This window comes from Cydia strobilella, chromosome 2, assembly GCF_947568885.1.
Source record: "Cydia strobilella chromosome 2, ilCydStro3.1, whole genome shotgun sequence".
Lineage (NCBI taxonomy): Eukaryota > Metazoa > Arthropoda > Insecta > Lepidoptera > Tortricidae > Cydia > Cydia strobilella.
In genome coordinates, this window is record NC_086042.1 from 11,782,929 (window position 1) to 11,805,435 (window position 22,507).

Genomic DNA, 22,507 nt, shown 5'->3' on the forward strand with positions numbered 1-22,507 from the left:
TCCGCGCGTTACCCGACTACGGCGATAAAAGAAGGTTTTTGCAAAAGAAATTTGTTTCGCCGCTATACAGGGTGTTTTTAGGGTTCCGTACCCAAAGGGTAAAAACAGGACTATTTCTATGACTCCGCGGTCCGTCTGTACGTCTTTCTGTCAGCAGGCTGTATCTCATGAACCGTGATAGCTAGACAGTTGAAATTTTCACAGATGATGTATTTCTGTTGCCGCTATAACAACACATACTAAAAAGTACGGTACCCTCGGTGGGCGAGTCCGACTCGCAGTTGGCCGGTTTTTTTTAATGACCTGTAATATTTTACGTGGTATATATGTCATACTGAGCAACTTTTACTAAGGAACCAACCCCAAAATAGCAAAAAACTAATTTACCCTCCCATAGACAATATCAACATCAGACCAGCCAAAATGTATGAAACAGACAATTTTTTCTATGAGATCGGGTTGTTCCATAGTAAAAGATTCTATTTATTACAAGACTTAAGTTGGGAAATATGATACGTTATAAAAATCTGTAACATATAATTTTTACTTATAGATTTCATTATCATAGTCTAGGCCTGTGGCGCATTCGCTCTTAAGTAGCAGCTTGGTGTAGGAGTAGATGAGTATAGGTTGTAGTGTACCAAGATCCTCTGAAATATGTAATTAAAAAAAACTTACAAAATTGTGTTCTTTAAAATAAGTTTGCTAACAGGGTATTAGTACTGCCAATACATTTAATTTAATAAGAGTCCTTTTATTCGAGAGAAAAGTTACAAGTTTTACTGAATGATCGGACATGGCAATATTTTCAACTTGTATTTAAGTGATTCAAAATCAAATTACTTTCATCCGTAACTGTTAAAATACTCTTTCCTCTGTTTTCTTTAAAACTACAAAAAAGTAATAAAAATCAAGGAATAAATACCAAACTGGTCGTTTAGCTTATATTATAATTTATCGTATTTCACTTATTGTACGGTAGAATTTGATTAAGTTTACGCAACGAATTCTAAAAGGTATGCAATTTCGAAATCAGCCAATGCGTTGTTCACTCGGCTAATATCGATCATGTTAAAGGAAAGTTGTATGTTGTATAGCAAGTAAACTAGGCATTAGATCACGGCCGGTCCTGCTGGTGATACAGGGAAAGGCGATGTAGAGTTTGTGAAGTTAGGGCTTGCAGAGTTATAAGCTTGGCTCTACAAGAGATCTGATAACTTTTTGACAGTGCGAGCCTTATGGTTTCGTCTTGGCAACATTTTACATGAAAATGTTTTTGGTGGGATCAGTATTACAACAACAACAACAAAATGGTACTTAGCAACCGTGTGATAGATCAAGCGGATCAACATTTCTCTATTTAATTTAACGTTTTATTTCGATCACTTTAAAGCGCAAACTAGTGGCTTGGAGTATTCTAACTGGCAATGTCAACTGAATGTAGAGTGCAGTTGATTGAATAATCACATGTTTTGTCGTGTGCTTGAATCAGTAGGAAAAGTCTAGATGCAAATCAAAATATTGAATGGGACAAGTGAAAGTACGGATATATTTTTTTGCAGTAATGAAAGATGTTTCTCGTGAGCAGGTAGTGTTGGTATCTCTTTTATTTATTTCGATTTCAATTTCAATTTTTATTTTGCCATGTAGGTATAAAATGATACGTACACTTATGTCCGTCAATTATTGCACATTATTTTCTTAAAACTATGATATAAAGGTGATCTTGTCACAAACATGAGTTAAGTAACTACAAATTATTAAGTGTTTGTTGTTATATGTACATATAAGTACTTTACATAATTTACATAATTACTACTTCTGTGATTTATCTAAGGCCTTCGATTGCGTCTGTCATGAAACATTGATCAGGAAACTGCACTTTTATGGAGTAAGAGCACAGTAAGAGGATCGGCACTGACCTTAATTAAGTCCTACTTACACGGTAGTATACAAAGGGTCGATGTGAATGGACAACGATCACCGGGGTCATTGGTCTCTATGGGTGTACCGCAGGGATCAATATTGGGGCCGTTCCTGTTCCTTATCTACATTAATGACCTGCCATACCTTGTAAAGACCCACCATGATATAGTATTGTTTGCAGACGATACCTCACTTATTTTCAAAGTCAAACGACAGCAACAAGCTTACAGTGATGTAAACGATGCTATTTCAGAAGTAGTAAATTGGTTCAATGTTAATAACTTATTGCTAAATGCACTAGTAGTAACGTAAGGCTTGTGCAAACAAGTGTCATTGTGAAGGACGAGGAATTGGAATTGGTTGATAGTACAGTTTTTCTTGATATAACTTTAGATTCTAAACTCCAATGGGGTCCCCATATTGATACTCTTTCGAATAGACTGAGTTCTGCAGCTTTTGCAGTGAGCAAAATCCGTCAGTTAACTGATGTGAAAACAGCTCGATTATCGGTATTTTACTGTGGGGTGGTGCTTCAGAGATAAATACCATTTTTGTTCTGCAGAAGAGGGCTATTCGAGCAATATATAAAATGAACCATAGAGACTCACTTAGAAATAGATTTAAGGAAATTGACATAATGACAGTGCACTGTCAATATATATATGAGAATATTCTGTATGTACATAAAAACATTGCCAGTTTTAACAAAAACTGTGACATACATAACATTAATACTAGAAATAAGCATAAGCTTTCAGTACCCTTCACTCGGCTCCATAAAATTAAAAAATCATTCATGGGTAATTGTGTAAGATTTTATAATAAACTTCCAAATATCATCACTGAATTATCTGTTAATAAATTTAAAAAATATGTAAAACGTAAACTTATCTTATAGCACACAAGACTACATGAATGATGAAACACCGTGGGATTGTGATTGGAAATAATTAATTATTACTAGTGGCTCTGTGAGCTGTAGACCTCGCGAGCATTGCTTAAGATGGATGTGTCACGTTCACCTTACGTTTCACGTCAAAAAAAAGTTTGTTAAATATAAACTTTCGCACCTTGTACCTATGTTTTTCCAAAATCTGTAAAATTATTTTCAATGGGGTTGGCAACTTTCAAAGGTTTGCAGAGATGGCGCCATCATAGCTTGCCCCTTTTTCTGTGAGATTTAGCTTAAAAGGCTGGCATCCAGGGCATTAAAATAACCAAAATTTGACGCAATTCTAGGGATTGACAGGGCAAGCTATGCTGGCGCCATCTGCTAAACACTTCGACCGGCCAACCCCATTTGAAATTGAGGGAAGGTCTTCTAAGACCATTTTCGCGTAGCAGCACGGGATCTGGTAGCTCCCTTCACTGACCCAAACCAGCCCGTATACCTGGCTGATTTTTGAATTTCTAAAAGTATTGAAATGCTTAGTATTATATCTCCACATATAGTGAAGGGAGCCACACGCAATCAAGCGCTCGCCCACCGAGGGTTCCGTACTTTTTAGTATTTGTTGTTATATCGGCAACAGAAATACATCATCTATGAAAATTTCAACTGTCTAGCTATCACGGTTCATGAGATACAGCCTGGTGACAGACAGACGGGCAGAGGAATCTTAGTAATAGAGGGTCCCGTTTTTACCCTTTGGGCCCGTTTCTATTTCTACCTCACGAATCTCACGATGTCACCACCTATCGAGCAAATTAGGCACTACTTAGTTAGGTCACCTGTGTTAAAGTGACATCTGACATCTTTGTTAGTTATTATTAAACTTAACTTCACCATCTTGTTTGACATGGATAGTGTAAAGGTCACTCACACAAACAGGCCATGAGCAAAAATTTCTCAATTTTTTAACGAATTATTCAATAATATTATTGTATAATTGGCTCCATAAACCCGCTTAGACAAACGAATCTATACCTAATATACTACTTAAGTTAATCGTGAAAAAATTCTACGTACATATTAAGAGAAAAACTGTAATTAATATTGTATGAAATTCACATAAGGAGAACCACTTAAAGCTGAATAAATGCATGCATATTTTTAGGGCTAGTTAAATAAAAGCTAGTTAAGTAAAAATTAAACGAATACGCAGCCCGCGCTTGATCAATTAAAAATAACTTTTTTTTTTTTTTTCATTTTTTCAAAACAGAAAAATAAAAAATAATTAAAAACAATACGAAATTTAAGTGTAAAAAAATACAAAAGTTTATGTAGCAGCATACAATCACTGGGGATCGAACCAGGGACCACCCGTTGCAAACAAAAAAAGCGAATGTTTGCAAAACACGCCATGATAGTTCAGATAAGCTGACGAAATTCGGCTACTCATTCTCGAGTAAAAACTAAATATCTAAATACCGCCAAAACCAGTGATACAAATTATTTGCATTTTTCGATATTTAAACTGTAAACATGTCTCAAAAAGAAAATATTATTATGATATCGATACGACTATTTGTTTAGGCGCGAGCTATCACGACTCGGCCATTTTGAACAATTTCCAAAAACCGGATCGACAAAAAAATTCTATTTAATCATAAAATTTGGTCACAAAATTTCACGAGAATCGGTTGAGAATTGCGACCTGTAGAGGAGAACATCCGGACATACAAAAGCAAAACGCCCGAGTCAAACCGTAGACCTTCGCTACGCTTCGGTCAATTATTGTGTTAATAATGATGAAATTGATAATTCAATGAATACCTATATTAGGTAATCCGTATTTTTTGACATTTAGATTTTTATTCTAGAAAGTTTCTAGACTAGTATTTTTATACAATTTCGGTGTTTGACGATCCTTTTGTGAATTCTTATTATTAAGTTTAACATATCTATAATAATTCAATGTTTTTAAGAATAATAATAACTGCATCAATAAATTGCTCTGATATTTAGATTAAAACTATATAACTAAGTAATATACTAAGTAATATTTAAAACTTGACAATTTAAAAGTGCTGTTGCTAGGCCTATTTGAATAAATAATATATTGAATTGAATTGAATTATTATCTCGAAATGATGATTAATCATTTTTCCCTAATCAATTTCCACTAAACAAAGCTTTCCAAACCAACAATAAACAAACAATCTAAAGACTAAACGCGAGGCGGAATTAGAAACCTTTGTCGAATGAAATTTCTGTATTACTCGGAAGGGTTGCATGCACCGAGGCCAGACAATGGGATACCTTTGGAAATAGCCAGCCGTTTTCTATTTTATGCGGGGTTCGAAGGGTCCGTTAGTCTGAATCCGTTCCGAGCTTCCGAGTGTTCCGGAAGAATGTTACAAACAATCCTGCCTTACCCCTTTATTGGACTTCGACAGGGATTAAGAGAGGACTTTGTGAGCAAGCAGTGTTTTGTTTATTTCTAATTTTATTTCTCGTTTAAATTAATTAATACAGCATAATAAAAAATACAGCTTTGTCTGAAGAATATAAATGGTTTTCATGATCCTACCTACTCTAATTTATAATAAATAAAAGCATACCAATATTATCAATACGAGTTATCGCAAAAAAAATTGTAACCGATTTTACTTTTTACGTTATCAATTTGCATAAGCTAGACTTGGCAATGTTTTGGAAATGTTCTTTATCTAAACTCACTTATATAAACGCCGTTAAACTTACATGCACAATTAAATAAATAACGATGGTTCCATCACACTTTGCTAGGCGATGTGTAAAAGCCGTTGAAGTATCATAGCTGGTTTGATAAAGGACCCTCGTCGTGGTAACGAGCACACTCGACGGTGAACATATTCGGAAGCCCCGGCCTAATGCGCTCATTTATTTGACGAACCTCATAAAAGTTTGCGTCCTACAATAGAGGGATTGATGATATGTTCTCACCTGGTTAATTTGCTGTTTTTAGGGTTCCGTACCTCAAAAGGAAAAAAACGGAACCGTTATAGAATCATTCGTGCGTCTGTCTGTCTGTCTGTCCGTCTGTCACAGCCTATTTTCTCCGAAACTACTGGACCAATTAAGTTGAAATTTGGTACACATATGTAAATTTGTGACTCAAAGACGGATATGAAACGTAAACAAATTAATTTTAAACATGGGGGCCACTTTTGGTGGCTAAATGAGAAAATTAAAAAATAAAGTTTTTTAAACTATATCGTGCTACATATAAAATGAAAGAGGTCATTGTGAGAATCTCCAATATATTTTTTCTGTAATTTTCAAATAAATAGTTTAGAAGTTATTTAAGAAAATATCCAAAAAAATTACCATTCCCCCCTTTATCTACGAAACTACTGGGTCTAAAATTTTGAAAAAAAGTACACAAAATAGTTCTATAGTTCACAGGAAAACCTATTAGAAATGTGCAGCCAAGCGTGAGCCGGACTTAATTACTTAATTTTTGATCCGAAAGACATTTCATTCACTTTTCACATATAAATGCATTGTTAAGTTCGACTCGCACTTGGCCGGTTTTTGTTATTAGGTATAAGTTTGATATTTGTTACACGTGCTTTATTTGTTTAGCTCTGTTAGCATTGTAGGTTAGTATAATTTGGGAAATAATAATTAGACTTAATTAAAAAAATAAGTTGGTGGACAATTTGTTTAATCGATGACCAAATTAGTAGGTACAGTCGAACGCAAAAATATCGATTCAGACAAATGGCTCAAAAATATGTGAACATGACTTTATTGTCTAAGGTGTTTGTAAACTTTGGAAATGTATATATATTTATGCCCTTGACTGTACCTATATGGCGTTTTAACTCTACAAAAATATGTGTACAAAGATATTTCAAAGCAACCGCTATCGCACTAATTTTATTTAACTGCCACCACCCTAATGACACGACCCGTGAAAAAGGTAAACGACAATTTTGAACGGGGCTGCAGCATTTGCAAAAAAGTGTTTGTCAAGATAACGCACAGGACAAAATGTTGGGGCGTCCTCGGCCCTTATCTCATCAGGGATCGAAGAGGGTATTACTTCTTAAGAATCTTTGTTACAATATTTCAAACCGGTTTCAACGAGCGGACGAGATAAAAAGTAACTGTATGATTATGTTTCAATAATCAAATTGAGCACAGAATTTCATATCCGAAATAAGACATACCTACTTACAGACTTACATAAGAAAAGGTATAAGTAGGTATAATTACCAAATGTCTCAGGTATCAGAAGTTGAGGATTTAAACACCTATCTATTAAATGTAGGAATGCACGAATCTTTAAACGACAAAGGAACAATGCACATGATTCCGAAGCTCCGTAAAGATAAGCACCACGATTTGTGCAGTAATTTGTTACTCATTGTGCACACTGCCACGTGCGATAACAGACAGCCAAGTCTTAGTAAGCGCACGATCGATGGGGAATGAGATTGACTTTGCTTTGTTGACTTGTGACACATTTATCGACATCCATGATAAAAAACTATATTTATGACATGACTTTGAGGTACATAGGTGACGAAGAGCGTTTTGACAAAACTGTTTATAACACGACTTAATAAAATCTACAAGGACAGTTCCACAAATCTACAGACATATCCAAACTAATTAAACAAGATGTCTGCCTCGATAACAGATTATGTTGATATATTTGTTAGCATCTTAATACTATGGAATAAATATTTACCTATATTTTTAACATTGTCTTCGGTTACCGCGATAGTTACTCATGGAATAAAACTATAAAAACGGATTATATCGCGTATATTGAATTTATAATATATCCCGACGTTTCGAACCCTTTACAGCGTTTGTGGTCAACGGGTGACTGAGAATTTCCTTATTACTGCGGAAATATAACTCCAAAAGATAAATTTGCCGTTCAAACATGCTACTCCCTCAACTATTTATCATGAAAATTTGTCGTATTTAACTAAATCTCCCTTTGGCTTTATCCCAATAGTGTCAACTGGTAACAGACAGCGCACGTGGCAGGGTTTAGCGGGTGCTGCTCCATTTAGCCCCGGCCTCTTCGCATCAAAAGATTTTTCACGATTAATTTCGATAGTAAGCACTGTCGCTTCCATTTGTTGGCAGACACCCTTAACAAAAATAGGGATTAGTGCCTAAGCTCCCTCGGATATCGGTGTCTAATTTCCTGTTTGTTTGTAGAGGGACTTTGTTTATGTTTTCTTAAGTAGATAAAGCTGGAGTGGTTTATAATGAAATGGCATAAGTAGGACTTTGATAACGGACCCTCAATTAGTTAAAGATGTCGGTATCAGCGTTGTTTAATGAGCTCCACATGCAGACTTGCCAAGCTAAATAAAGCGATACAGATAATTGTTAAACAGCACCCTATGCACAAGAAAATAATCCAACGTCTGGAGTTATACTCTTGTTACGGCAGATAAAGTAAGAAACATCGTCTAAAGATAACGACGATAAACTTGAAATAACGCGTATATCTCAGTAATGACCATTACCGTGCGTGCTTTTATCTGGCGTCGAAAGCGAAGCTTCTTTTTCGACTTCTTTTACATTATTAATGCATCCTTTTTATCTGTTTCGTGTCTAATTGATTTGTCGCTCGCAGCCGTCTGTTTCTTGCCTCTCAATTACGTGCGGACTCGTGTCTCGTATCGCGAAATGTCCGCCATTTTATTTATGGTTGGCCAATTGATTGAATTAGTGGCCCCTCAGGCGCTGGCCCGATACTGACTTGTTTCATACAAATGAAAATTTATTCTGCTAGCGCCGATCGTTCATCTCGTTGGCTTTTTATGGCGGCTTAAAAAGTTTCAAGGTGCAGTAAAATGTTTGATCGGAGTCTATAAACTTTAAGGATCAGCGAGGTCTTCGATTAAATGTGAGATTTTATTTGATTTACGTGCTTTGTATTTTATAGAAATTGTATTTCGAGAAAAGATAGGTAGTGCCCTTGCGCTTCGCTTTGCTCGTCTTGGCGGGGGCACTACCGTGCCCCCAGATTCTACGTTTTTGCGCAGTCTGCAATTTACACAATCAACAAATTTTAACATCACGCTAGATTAGTGTATATATTTTTTTTCTGTTTCTGGTAGGTATTATATGAATTGTTAGATTCTACGTTTTTTTGCGGAGTTTACGATTTAAACAATCAACAAATTTTAACATCACTCTACCTATAGATTAGTGTATATATATTTTTTCTGTTTCTGGTATTATATGAATTGTTAGATGTGATTCCTGCGCGTGACTAGATAAAAAGTAAACCTCAAATGGCTGCTATTTCGGTAATTTAAACGACTGCCAATACATAATCTCGCATTGCAAAGGTACCGACTACGTCCGACTGTCTAGGCACGCGTCCGTGATCTGTATCGTCGTTCGCTTCACCTGACACCACGGTCCGAGCATCTTACGTGCGCTGCCTTCAAGACCAAATCGACTAAATAAATCCTGGCTTTATAAACTAAAACATGTATTAAAATTTGTAGAAGTCCTTTTCCCATTTTAGAAATTTGGGCTTTGATTTCTATTATTTTTAAATTATACTTAGATTGCTTATTAAAAATGTCTTAAATGAGTAAAATAAAATAAAACCGAACCTAAAATACCCGCCACGAATATTAAAACTAAGATGTCAAGTTAATGGTAGCAATCCCGAAATAATCTGGGCCAATGAATACTTTAGTAGAATGGAGTTAATGAAGGAAACTTCCTTTGTCCGGACTGATAGGTTGATTACGAGCACCCGGGGGATATCGCTAGATTACGTGGGGTTGAATGAGGTAGATGTGAATGATGAATTTCAGTTTTGATGGACGTAGGATTAAAGTTTAGGTGCGCTTGACTTTGTTTTTGACAGGTGACATGGCTAATTTCACGACGTGATCGCGAAATAATCCCAATTTGCCAATTAAATTCGTATTATCAAATATTCATGCAACGAGAAGATTTGGGCGAATGAATCTTAATAGTATAATATCTATACTCGTGTAAGCAAGCAGCGGTTACACGGTTTTTGTTATCAGAAAAGGAAATTTATTTAATAATAAAACTTAATTAAAACAGTAATTAGGTGAATCAATATTGCATTAAAAAGTTAAAGAAATAAAGTACAGAAAAAAAAACATAAAGCTAATAACGATTAGGTAACGATAACAGGCGATTTTTTTCAGCATGCCAATAATATACATATGTAATTTAGAGGCCAATTTAAGCTAAGGTACACCTGACAGCAAAACGATAGGTAGGTATCTAAATAATGAAAATGTTTAAATTGGCAAGTTCAGCTATTTATTACCTATGCATTTAATCTTTAGCACTGCTTTGAAAGCTCAACTTTTATTGATTTATAAGTAAAACGCCTACGACGTCGACCCCTCATCGTATGGGAAAGCAGTCACGCAACGCGCAAGTGCATGCGCTACTGCACAGTCAGTCCAGTGTGTAAATACCTAATCCATTTTATTTTGAATAAAATTACAATGACACTAAAACCGCCAGAGAAACATAAAATCTGCTTTCGATGTCGATGATGTTTTCGATACAAAACATGGGGAAACCTGGGGCACTTATGGATACCTGGGACAATTAGGGATACCTAGGACTATGAGAAAGCCTTTCCTTTTATTTTTCACCCCTAGAAAGTAGTAAACAAAACACGAGTCGGCCGTCAGTACGCCACTCAACCGCCCGACAAAGACTAACAAATTAACTTTTATTTTATTTTATTGTTAACAATGCAATGTTATCCGCATGTCTGAAGTCTGTGTTAATCCGTCCCCAGCCAAAGTCCTTATCAAAAAATTGTGTCACCAACTTTCCTAGCAACAATTTCGTTGAACGTGAAAATAGAGCATTGTACGTTGCACGTCTCCTTTGTGTCACGGCGCACCCCCAGCTTCATCTAGCCTGTGTAAATATTTCAGTGCTTGTTAGGTAACTAAGCACGTGACTTGCATGTCTATACGCTGTCAATTGACACGTACCACCAGACACGTGGACGGAATTGTTCTACGATATTAATCTGGAGCTTGCGGTTGGGTTGAGATGGTTAAATGTGTGCGTAGATTTACTCCGTTTGCTGAACGGTTGTTGAATAAGTGATTAGTATGGAAATTCTCCATGGTCTTGGGCTACATATGAATTTCCATTAAGATAAGTACCTAGTTACCTACCATGTTCAATAAAGTCAAATTCATTCAATAAACTTTTCTCTCTGCACCTACCAATTGTATTATGTATCTCTGTTGGCCCTATGGTGGGGTGGGATGACTGGTAGGAAATGTCACGCAACAAAGTTTACATAAAAAAATAAACAAATAAATAAAAGAATATCCTCTAGACTGAGTAGCCTCAGCCTAGAGGATAGCTAAGAAAAGTGTATACCAATACTGGAGTGGAGCTTTTTGTATGGGGTGAAATTAAGTGTTTTATTTATCTCAAAGAGGATTATAATTTACAGCTAGAATGCAATGCAATAGCACTCAACTTTTTTTATTTATTTCATAAAAGACAAAAATAGAAGCGTGACAGTGGTCAGAAACAAGACAAAGAAAATAATTTTGACCCAATTATTGAAAACTATTGTTTGGTAGGTATAAGTTAATTGTCAATTTAAGACTATTTTCCTTTTTTAACTTCGAAAACGGTGTAGGCACCTTAAAATTATAAAACAATATATATTTGAAACCTCATAGCAAGCCCTTTAATTGACCATGCATTAGGGAAGGTCACCGTTTCAGCTTGGGTATAAATAAATGCTTATTACGTATGTCCGGATGTTCTAAGTATTACAGGCCGCAATTTTCATAAAATTCTCGATAAAATTTTGTAAGCTGGTTCGATGGTTGAATATATATTTTTAGGGTTCCGTACCTCAAAAGGAAAAAACGGAACCCTTATAGGATCACTCGTGCGTCTGTCTGTCCGTCTGTCACAGCCTATTTTCTCCGAAACTACTGGACCAATTAAGATGAAATTTGGTACACATATGTAAGTTTGTGACCCAAAGACGGCCATGTAACGTAAACAAATGAATTTTAAACACGGGGGCCACTTTTGGGGGGTAAATGACAAAATTAAAAAATAAAGTTTTTCAAACTGTATCGTGTTACATATCAAATGAAAGAGCTCATTGTGAGAATCCTAAATATATATTTTTTTATAATTTTAGGATAAATAGTTTAGAAGTTATTTAAGAAAATAGGCAAAAAATTAGCATTCCCTTTTATCTCCGAAATTACTGGGTCAAAAATTTTGAAAAAAATACACAAAATAGATCTTTACCTATAGATTACAGGAAAACCTATTAGAAATGTGCAGTCAAGCGTGAATCGGACTTAATTACTTAGTTTTTGATCCGACCCCTACGGGTTTTTTAAAGACATTTCACTCACGTTTCACATAAAAAAATACATTGTGTAATGTACGGAACCCTTGGAACGCGAGTCCGACTCGCACTTGACCGTTTTTTTTTGTCTATTCAGTTTTCTCAGTTTAAGTTATGTTCGCGAGGTCTACAGCTCACAGAGCCACTAGTTTGATATGTCGCACGATATAGTTTGCAACACCTTTATTTAATGTTTTTAGTTTACCCCCCCCCCCCCCCCCCCCCCCCCCCCCCCCAAAGAGGTCGCCAAGCTTTCCTTTTTCTACTCCAGCACTCTTATTTGTAGATTAAATGACTGTCAGTGAGATCGAAATTAACTTCATAAGAAGCACGGGGCGGGGGGATTCTTAGGGATATTCATACAATATTGATTTTTTATAATTAGGTCTTAAAATTCTCGGGCCTGTCTTTACAAAACTCAACTTCATTTTGTTTTGTAACTTCGGCACTTGAATTTTAAGAACCCTTATTATGTAGGTACCTGTTGCACAAAATACTATTACGTTACTCGTCCGCGGTCCGTCTGTGAGTCATCGACTAACATATTAATATATATATGATAATATATGTGTGTACCAAATTTCAACTCAATCGATTCGGTAATTTTGCAACAATTTGGCCGTGACAGACGCGAGTCATCAGTTATAAGTTCCGTTTATTTCGTTTGAGGTACGGAACCCTAAAAAGTACTAAATTGGTACGATAAACTAACATAAAAATTATTAACGTCCACACGGCATTAATTATGTATAATACCAAGTGTAAATTACAATGTTAACAAAAACAGTAATTAAGCCACCAGACAAGTTTTAATCCAGTCTGAAGTTGAGTGACACATTGATCGCTAAATTAAAGTAATTACGCTGTCGTCGGTCTACTTCGAAATTCGAATGCGAACTCGCGTCGCCGAAGCTTTTTCGGGAAATCGTAGCTTAACAATCGCGGAAAAGCTCACGGGTAAGCAGAGCTACGGAGTCGGCGCGAAATGACAATAAGAGTGGGGGGCAGTAACCTCCGGCACAGCGCGCGGGGAGGTTGTGTCGCTTCTAGGCCTAAACACATCGCGACATATCGAAACTATGAAATGATTCGAGCCTTTTTAAAGAAATAAAGTTCTTACGAGTGCTTTTATAGTGACAATGGGATATGATACCGTAAATAACTATGCTTAAGTGTCAATACGAAGTGCGTGGTGACGGTAATCAGTATGGTCGCGGGTGCAATTAAAGCAGATAAACGAACATGCAACCAGTTCGGGATCGTGCTTTTGTATCTTTTACTCGTGTTTCCTTGTGTTACAAATGGTAAGTTAAAAATTGCAAGTACACCTTAAAACAAAATACTGTTTGTATTTAAATAGCTTGTTTTGTTTGTATCGAGTATAGAGTCTAAAATAATTAATATATTATACCTATATAAAACGCTGATCGGACATGCTGACTAGTTAACTGAGTTAAATTTTAGTCAAATACAGAATTCTTAGAAAACTGTTCATGATTTCTTAATGATATGACGTAAACCTGTTTTGTAATTCGATTACGACGACATTAGTAATAATTTAGCTAATTCATTAGTTGCTACTCTACTATATCAAGCATGTCTATGATATAAAATATGTTACTTGAAGCATCTATTCATACTAATAAGATAAAACGAACCGTAATTTGTTGATCTTATTTGAAACAAATTGAGATTTCATACTTCGATTCGAATAGGTTGCCACGTAGGCGACGCCACGTTCGGATAAAAATTAAATAAGTATAAATAAACATGTTTTAAGTATCCTATGCAGCATATCTCCTCGGTACCCTAGACTAGGGTTTTTTCTTACTGAGTACATAGGTGTAACTATAATTTGCTACACTTATTAGGTACAATTTTTTATACAGGATCATGTCAAGACCCTTGTTAAAATCTATGCCCATGTCTGAATTTTGGACATTCTCAGGTAGGTAGCGATGCAATCGGCAGAAATGTCGCGTTGCAATACTGGAGCATCATCACTGCTTTCATTCTGAATCTTTATGAGTATGTTAGATAGATAAATCAATGTCTTAATGTTTATCCTCATTATGATAAGGCGTTTTATTAGTGTACAATTTTGTTGTATTTGTTTTTCTTACTTTGATTAGTTCCTCCCGTCCCGTCGACCCGTCGATATTTGTATAAAAGAGCGCTATCAGTATAATATATATGTTTAGCATAGAATAAAACGTCAACTATGCACGTGGGTAAATAAGTACGTACATTGGTGATTTAATACTAGTAGCCCTAAGTAGGTATATTAAGAGTCCAGATATTACGAGAATTTTAAAAATTGACCAAAACAAACAATTGTGTTAAAATTGATGCCAAATATGCCTTTCGGATGTTAACTGAAACTGCATTAATGTTGCGGGGTCGTTTTTTTATTTTAGACGTAAATTAGTAACGGAATGAACATCATAATCGCGGTAGTAGGTAATGCGGCGGGGAACGTCACTCATTTTATCAAGGAAATTGACAAACACAGCACTGGCAATAACCACGCCGCAGCGGTAACGTAGCTGCAGAACGTCACCTTTATCTAGTAAATGTAAATATGTAGGTACCTATATTATGATTTGAAATTTTACATTTAATAATTCGTCAAACATACGTAGGTACCTACACAATACAAGTGGGGAGTACGGTTAAGTTTTGAAAAAACTTAACTTTACCTTTGACTTTACTTAAGTATTTACCTATTGAATAAGCAAGACTATCTATTATGAAAACCATAGCAATTATTTCCAATTTACAATCCTATTAACGAATTGCTGAAGAGCATAGGGAATAGGGACTAACCCTCGTTTTCCGTAGCCCAAAGCCGAGCCCCGCGGATCAAGGAGCACCCGGCGGACACGATTGTGGGCCGCAGCGAGCCCGCGACGCTGCGGTGCGTGGCCGAGGGCAAGCCTAAACCGACCATCCAGTGGTACAAGGATGGTGTGCCGCTCGCGCCCACGGACCACCCTCACAGAGTTTTGCTTGAAGACGGACTACTGTTTCTTAGGTTGGTTAAAATAGTTATTAGGAACACTTTAAATTTTTTGGAAAACGTATAAGAATAAGAGTTATTAGTTTACAAGTAACCCAATAACTCTTGTGGTTTGGTAATTGGTATTATAAATAAATAAATATTATAGGACATTCTTACACAGATTGACTAAGTCCCACGGTAAGCCCAAGGAGGCTTGTGTTGTACTCAGACAACGATAATATATATAATATATAAATACTTAAATACATAGAAAACACCAATGACTCAGGAACAAATATCTGTTTTATGTTATTATGTTTAACTATTGTTCAAAGTATTTTCAGAGTCGTATTTTTTAGTTCAGCTCCTGTAAGTAAATAAATAATACGAACTCATAACATTCCTAATCTGTTATTTCAGAAATAACCCCCATTTTACTTGACATCAATATTAGTCAGCGTTTCGTATTATTAGAAGTAATCCTTCATATTCGCGTTATTAACCACTCCAAACAAGTTTTTAGTCCAATGTAAATCAATACAAGCTAAGAACTAGTCAGTAATGAAACACCCCACAGTGACGTGTTTGTTTGCGTTTAGGGTTATGCGGGGCAAAAAGGAAAACGACGAGGGCGTGTACTGGTGTATGGCTCGGAACTCCGCTGGGGAGGCGGTCAGCAAGAACGCTACACTTACAATAGCTGGTAAGTAATTTTACAGAACAAATATAAGTGCGCTGAATAACACAGCAACATAAGAAAAAGAATCGCATTGAACCTTTCTTTTGTTCCTGTGATGTCCATTTTAGGTGCAAAAGTGGGTATGTATTGGGAAATCTCTTTAACTCAATTCAAGTTTTAGCTATGTACTTATAATTAGATATCATTCCATTTCATGACAAACATAAATATCATGTTTTGCTTTCTATTAAAAAAATATTTGTCCTGGTACCATTTATGACGTATATCTGACGAGATATATTTTGGTCTCCAACTATTTTTAATATGAGTTAAGATTACGCGTTTTTTTCTGTGGCATCATAAAACGGATTTTAATGCGTACTTTTCTTAATTTCCCATTATAGGCATGTTATACAATAAAATCTTCTACTTCTTAATAATAGTAATACAATACAAGTTTTAGAAAAATGGATCCAACTCGTTAACTTTTGTAACGTGTGCCTACAGAAAAGACGTCGGTTTTTCCGAACTTTCTTAGCTCATTTATGAAAACCCTTAATATAACCGGTATTAGGCTTTTTTCGAGATGAAAATTCCACACCCTACTCATTTTAGTTTGTAATTATCTAGTAAGTTTTGTTGCAGTCCTACGCGATGACTTCAGAATAGAACCCCGAGACGTGAAAGTGGCGGGAGGTGAGCCAGCACTGCTGGAGTGCCTGGCGCCCAGGGGCGCGCCGGAACCGTCTGTGCACTGGACCAAAGATGGCCACGTGGTCGATGTAGATGTTAATGGCAGGTAGTTAAAGAAAACATACAATGCCTATACACAAGGGTCTCTATTGTTTCCCATATAGTTTTAAGTCGTAATGTATTGTTTGTCCACATTTTCGTTAGTCATAATTTGGTTTTTCTCAGAAACGCGTAACTTTTCAGGATTCCCATAAAACAAACCTAACCAAACCTATCTATAGGATAACCTGAGGAAAATCCTGAAAAGTGAACGGTTTCAGAATTATGACTAATGATAATATGACAATCATTACATTATGAATTTCAATAATTATGTCAAACAAAGGGACCACCTATACACAAACACAGGTACTGATGAGTTACGAATTACTGTTGGTGAAAGTATCATTACCTTTTTTTTTCTAAGTATTTAATAATAATATATACTTGCCTATTATTAAAAAAAAAAAAAAAAGTTATCGTATAGAAGCGTTTTGATTAGGTTCGGTTGAGAATTACAATCTCAAAACGTTACGATATTATTGATTGGTAAATAAATTTTTGTATGCAGTCAAACTGTAAATTCAGTTTTGCAGGGAACTATATTGTATTCCATATTCAATTAAACTATTACTTTATTGAAGTAGGCAAACAATAAACAAACATATTTTTTAACAACATTTTATGTAACGAAGCTTTAAGTAAATCCAAATTTGGAGTCACTTCAAAATTTAAATGAAAGCCTTTCGTTTTACATATTAGAAAATCCCCGCTTGTGAAACCTTTTCCGTAAATTGCATAAATCCATAAAAAGCGCTTGTAAACAAACGTAAATCACCTGTTTTATACGACATTTATAAATCACGGATTAGCCAAGAATAGTTGTTGTCGTTCCGAGAACAAACATTTCAAACAAACAATTGAAGACTGCCAATAATTTCGTCTTTTGAATGTTGAGGAAAGTAATATTACGACGTTATGAACAAAAAAGTGTTATAAAAGTAGGTACAAAAACATATTAGATTAAAGCATAATGTTACAAGAAATCCACAAGGTTACTCTTATCTACCGTTCATTTTATTTATATATTTTGCACTATATGTATAAATGAATGGACAATTTGTAAGGATAGCAATATTTCAGAATCATCTGTAGGTATACCTACTTAGTTTAAAGACTTTAATATATTTTTTTCAGAATATCGTTACTAGACGGGAGTAATCTTAAGATCCTGGAAAGTCTTCCATCAGATAGTGGCGTGTACCGGTGTGTCGCGTCGAACGTGGCGGGCGAACGCCAGTCGCGGCCCGCGACTTTACTCGTATTACGCAGGCCGCATTTTCTAGTGAAACCCAATAACGTAACGGCGCTGATAGGCCAGAACATTGAATTCCATTGTCAAGTAAGTCACATAGGTGTAATACATTGTCACTGTTTTGAATCGTAATAGCATATTCAGGTATCGCATCCTGCATTGCTTCTTTTATGAGTCGATCTATTGTTATCGGTGTTTGGTTACCTACTGAATTGATAAGCGGTTATAAAAGCTACTGTCAAGATGCAGAACTAAACTCGTCTTCTTTTGTTTATTATTATTATTTGTTTTCATATGACTTTTTTGTAGGCATCTCCAGAATCCGACGTGTCAGTGACTTGGTCGCGAAACAGCGGATCATTATCGCCATATGCTATAGTCCGCCGAGGATCGTTGAGGATAGACAGGGTCGTGTCATCAGACGGAGGCACCTATACATGCCGAGCGGAGAGCCAGGCTGGGTCCAGCAGCGCTAGTGCCATACTTACTGTACATTGTAAGGATTATTTTAAGTAATTACTTTTCCAATCAGTGCCAGCTGCATTGCTGAGTGGAGACCATTTCGGCTTCACATCTCTATTTCTACTGTTTTGTTTATCTTTGCCTTGTATTTGCTATATGTGTTATTTGTACTAATGTGTTGTCTGAATAAATGATTTCTATTATATTCTATTCTAATCACAGGACTCAGGTTCAATTCAAGCGACACTGCTACTCTTAATCACAAATAAAGCAAATCACATGAGAGCGCACTGCAAATGCACTCAACGGTAAAAATTAATAGCTGCGGTCCAATATGGCTAGGACATGATAGATAATCAACTTCAGATATTTGGAGATAGACAGTTGAATTAATTTAGTTGTTATGTAGCTATATATTTATTTAATAACCAGCACATTAATCCCAGGAAAAAAATATAATAACTATCTTGTTTTAGCCCTACCTCATTTCACTCGAGTGCCTTCCGATCAAACTGCGTGGGAAGGAGAAGAGGTTTCTTTTTCATGTGAGGCTGAAGGTACCCCAAAACCCTTAATTTTTTGGACAATGGAAGGATCTCAGGTAAAAATTAAATTAAAAAATAGTCGAAGCATAAATTGGTTGTACTTTAAATAGTATAAGACGTTACGATCATGTGTTCGCAGGAGTTGGTGTTCCCAAAAGCTAGTCATGGTTCTGGCACGTTGTATTTAGATAAAGTGTTGATTCGACATGCCGGTAGACTAACTTGCGTAGCCGTCAGTGAGGCAGGGAGTTCCTTACATACTGCCACTTTGCAGGTGTGTGCACTCTCGTACTTAATTATGTGTGTTTTTAATATAGTTATGTTTTTTCATATATTTGGTAAACCTAGAGGTCAGAATTACATATATCCATTTACGTTACTAGGTATTAAGAAGAGAAGCAAACTATAAACATACAGAATTGAGTAAACCACAAAACCACCCACCGATGACGCAGTACGAGTTAGTTCAAGCACGTCGGTACTTACAACAAGATGTTCTTACTTTGAGACGAGTTGAAGGAATATCCGCTAATACGTTGAAAATTGTTTGGGAAGTAAGTTCTACTTCACATACTTAAATATTGATTACCTATTCTTGAAGTTTGAAGAACCATTTTATTTATAGATGTGTCGATCTGTTCTATTTTAGGTTATGACTGATTACAACGAATATTTAGAAGGAGTTAAAATCTGGTTCAACGGAACATCTTTAAATCAACAGCATTTTATGGAGTTACAAAATCCAACGTCAAACACAACTACAAACAATGTTATACGGTCGAAATACGGAAATTTTTCAATGACAACAGTCCATAACAGCGGATCATCTAGCCATGTTTTAACTGGATTAATGCCTTACTCTCAATACGATGTATTCATAATGCCATTTTACAAACTGTTGCTGGGCAAACCTTCAAATTTGAAAAGTGGCTTCACCGATGAAGACGGTAAGATGGTTTATTCATAGTTCTTGTTTTCAAGTTGTGAATATTGTGGTCGTAATGTCATTAAGTTTTCTCCGCTAAGTGGTAAAGTTCCGCGTGTTTCCAGTGCCGTCAGCGCCGCCGCAGAGCGTTACTGCGGGAGTGATTAATGCTACGTCTGCTTGGATTCGCTGGGATCCACCTCCACCGCATACTTGGAATGGTGAACTGTCGGGATACCTAGTAAGTATAGTATTTCTTACATTGCTTGTCTTGTAGTCTGTGCGTTTTTAAGTTTTTATTTAACTGTAACTGTACATAAATGTCGTACTGTGTGTCGATACACTTATAAGGGTTCATCCTTTTTTTTAGATTGAGGTGCGCGTTGGAGGTAGTGCCGGAGGTCGCGTGGTGGGTCAGATGTCACTTGGTGCGCGCACGCGTGCGGCTGCAGCCAGCTCGCTGCGAGCGGGCGGGCGGTACAGCGCACGCGCCGCTGCGGTCACGCGCCGCGGCCACGGGCCTTTCAGCGCGCCCGCCCATCTACATATGTTACCAACGCATACTCAACGACAATACGTCCAGTAAGTACTTACTCCTTACCAATGCAAATTCGATGGATACAACAATTTTGTTCTACGAGTAATATTAGATTTGGTACTAATGCAAGCGAGTACGTAACATTAAGGTCATTTCAGCACAACTTGCTACCGTAAAATGGCTTTGACATACCGTGAAGTAACACCGTCGCTCATTAGTATGTAGCTCAATACTTAGTAGCTACGAAGAAAACATAAAATGTTAAATACATTTCTGATGCATCACTTACATCGTTGGTATAATTATAACAACTTGTTACCTACTTGTCTATTGTTTCAGAACGGAACCGGCGAAAGACAAAGCAATATTGTCGATGTTCCAAGAAACTTGGCTGCTGACGCTCTGTTTAACTTTATTAGTGCTAATCCTGGCTACTGCCGGGACTGTTGCTTATATTATGAGTCGTCATTCAAAGCAAAGGAAAAGTCAAAACTCTACTGGTGAGTAAATAATAATAACAAACATTACGTGTAAAGTTATGTAAGAGGCGGAATTTCATTAAATGCCTAAAATTAGCTCTACTTCCAGGAAGCGCCATAACTAACGCTCAACAGTGTCTGTTAGGTAAAGAAGCTGTATGGCTTCGAGAAAGACCACTATTTGAAGGCTCAAATGAACCAAGAATAGAGATTTTAAACTGCCATCAAAGCTTACTTCATGGTAAGAACCGTTTTACTGTTTCTCAAAGTGCTGTATATAATATACATTATATTGAAATCATATCTTTAGGTGGCAGATCGACGGGTACTATGACAATGGAAGCTGAATATACTCTCCCACAACAGCAAAATAATATTAGCATGATGCCTCACGAAGAACAAAGAAGAGTCCCACCAGAACCGTATGCATCGAGTGCTATTTATACAGAACTAAACTACCCTGTAAGTACATTAATAGCAATGAATTAAGACCTAAATTATGTAATTTAAATTTGTATGTAAAATAATCATTTCACTTGTTACATAGGTTCACACCGACGCAGAAGATTCATGTATGAAATGTGCAGTAAGTCCGGGATCCTATGATAACAGCATGGCCAGGTCATTTGCAGAAAGCAATCAATTTTCCAACGAAGAGTGCTCCACATGTTGTCGAAGTAGTAGTTCGACTTTGACAAAGGACTACAGCGAGATGACTAAATGTGGAAACGATGTTGATGAAATGCAAGATATGTCCATAGATGACTGCCCGTCATGTAAGACACATCATTCTAGATCCTCCAGTCATCACGATGAAAATAAAGAATGGGCTATGGCAGAAGTAGAATATGATTATCCTCAATGGCATTGGCTGGGAAAAGAGAACAGTTTTCGGAGCAATGGTGAAGGTCCGAGATACACTACAGAAGCTAGAAACGATCAAAATTGTAGGATGAATCTTTGTGATATCCTTCCTCCACCGCCATATGAAAGGTAATATATTATACAAGATCATTTTAACAATAGCACTGATAAAACCATTTAATTTTGATTTCATTTCATGGGTGTCAAAATTAAATATTATCTTATAAAAATCCTTGTTTACAGAGAGTCTCCTTATCGAGAAGTGCACGCGTTTACCAATCACTCAGGGGCATCAGGTTGTTCAGGACATACGTATCGAAGCTAATTTTGGTTAAGTATTTATTATACTGTTAACAAAATATCACTAGAAACGTAACTCAAGCAATACTAATTTATAGAGAAATGTACATAATAATTTGTACGAAATATTCTGCATATGGGTTGAAATCAAGAAGTTGAATATATGATTTGATTGAAGAAACCACGTCTCCAATAGCAATAAATTTAGCAACCGGTTTATATAAATAAAAAAGTTATTTTAACTGATTATTGCACATTTAAAAATAAATAAGCCTGAAATCTTAAGATTTAAATAAAATTCCAAAATTGTCAGGTGAACTATAGATTTAGTTTAAGGAATGTAGCATAATTATGTGAACGTGTTTTGAAAATAGACTGCAATGTGACGTAACGTAGGTATAGTTTTTCATCTCTCTAGTGACTGT

The 22,507-nt window shown here is 36.2% G+C and overlaps 1 protein-coding gene across 2 annotated transcripts; it reads left to right on the forward strand.

The window, feature by feature from the left end:
* The first annotated feature begins 13,171 nt into the window (after positions 1-13,171).
* On the forward strand, positions 13,172-22,298 carry LOC134751581 (roundabout homolog 2-like). Of its 2 annotated transcripts, none has more exons than XM_063687067.1 (17): positions 13,172-13,546; positions 15,084-15,276; positions 15,843-15,946; positions 16,568-16,721; positions 17,852-18,056; positions 18,279-18,465; positions 18,908-19,032; positions 19,116-19,250; positions 19,360-19,530; positions 19,626-19,923; positions 20,027-20,142; positions 20,272-20,483; positions 20,779-20,939; positions 21,028-21,159; positions 21,229-21,380; positions 21,466-21,911; positions 22,026-22,298. In XM_063687067.1, the coding sequence occupies exons 1-17, from the start codon at positions 13,450-13,452 to the stop codon at positions 22,105-22,107; spliced, it is 2,970 nt and encodes a 989-aa protein (XP_063543137.1). In that variant the 5' UTR covers positions 13,172-13,449; the 3' UTR covers positions 22,108-22,298. The 2 variants fall into 2 exon arrangements, with proteins under 2 accessions (XP_063543137.1, XP_063543130.1); XM_063687060.1 differs by having other exon boundaries at positions 13,174-13,546; positions 21,016-21,159.
* The last annotated feature ends 209 nt before the right edge of the window (positions 22,299-22,507 follow it).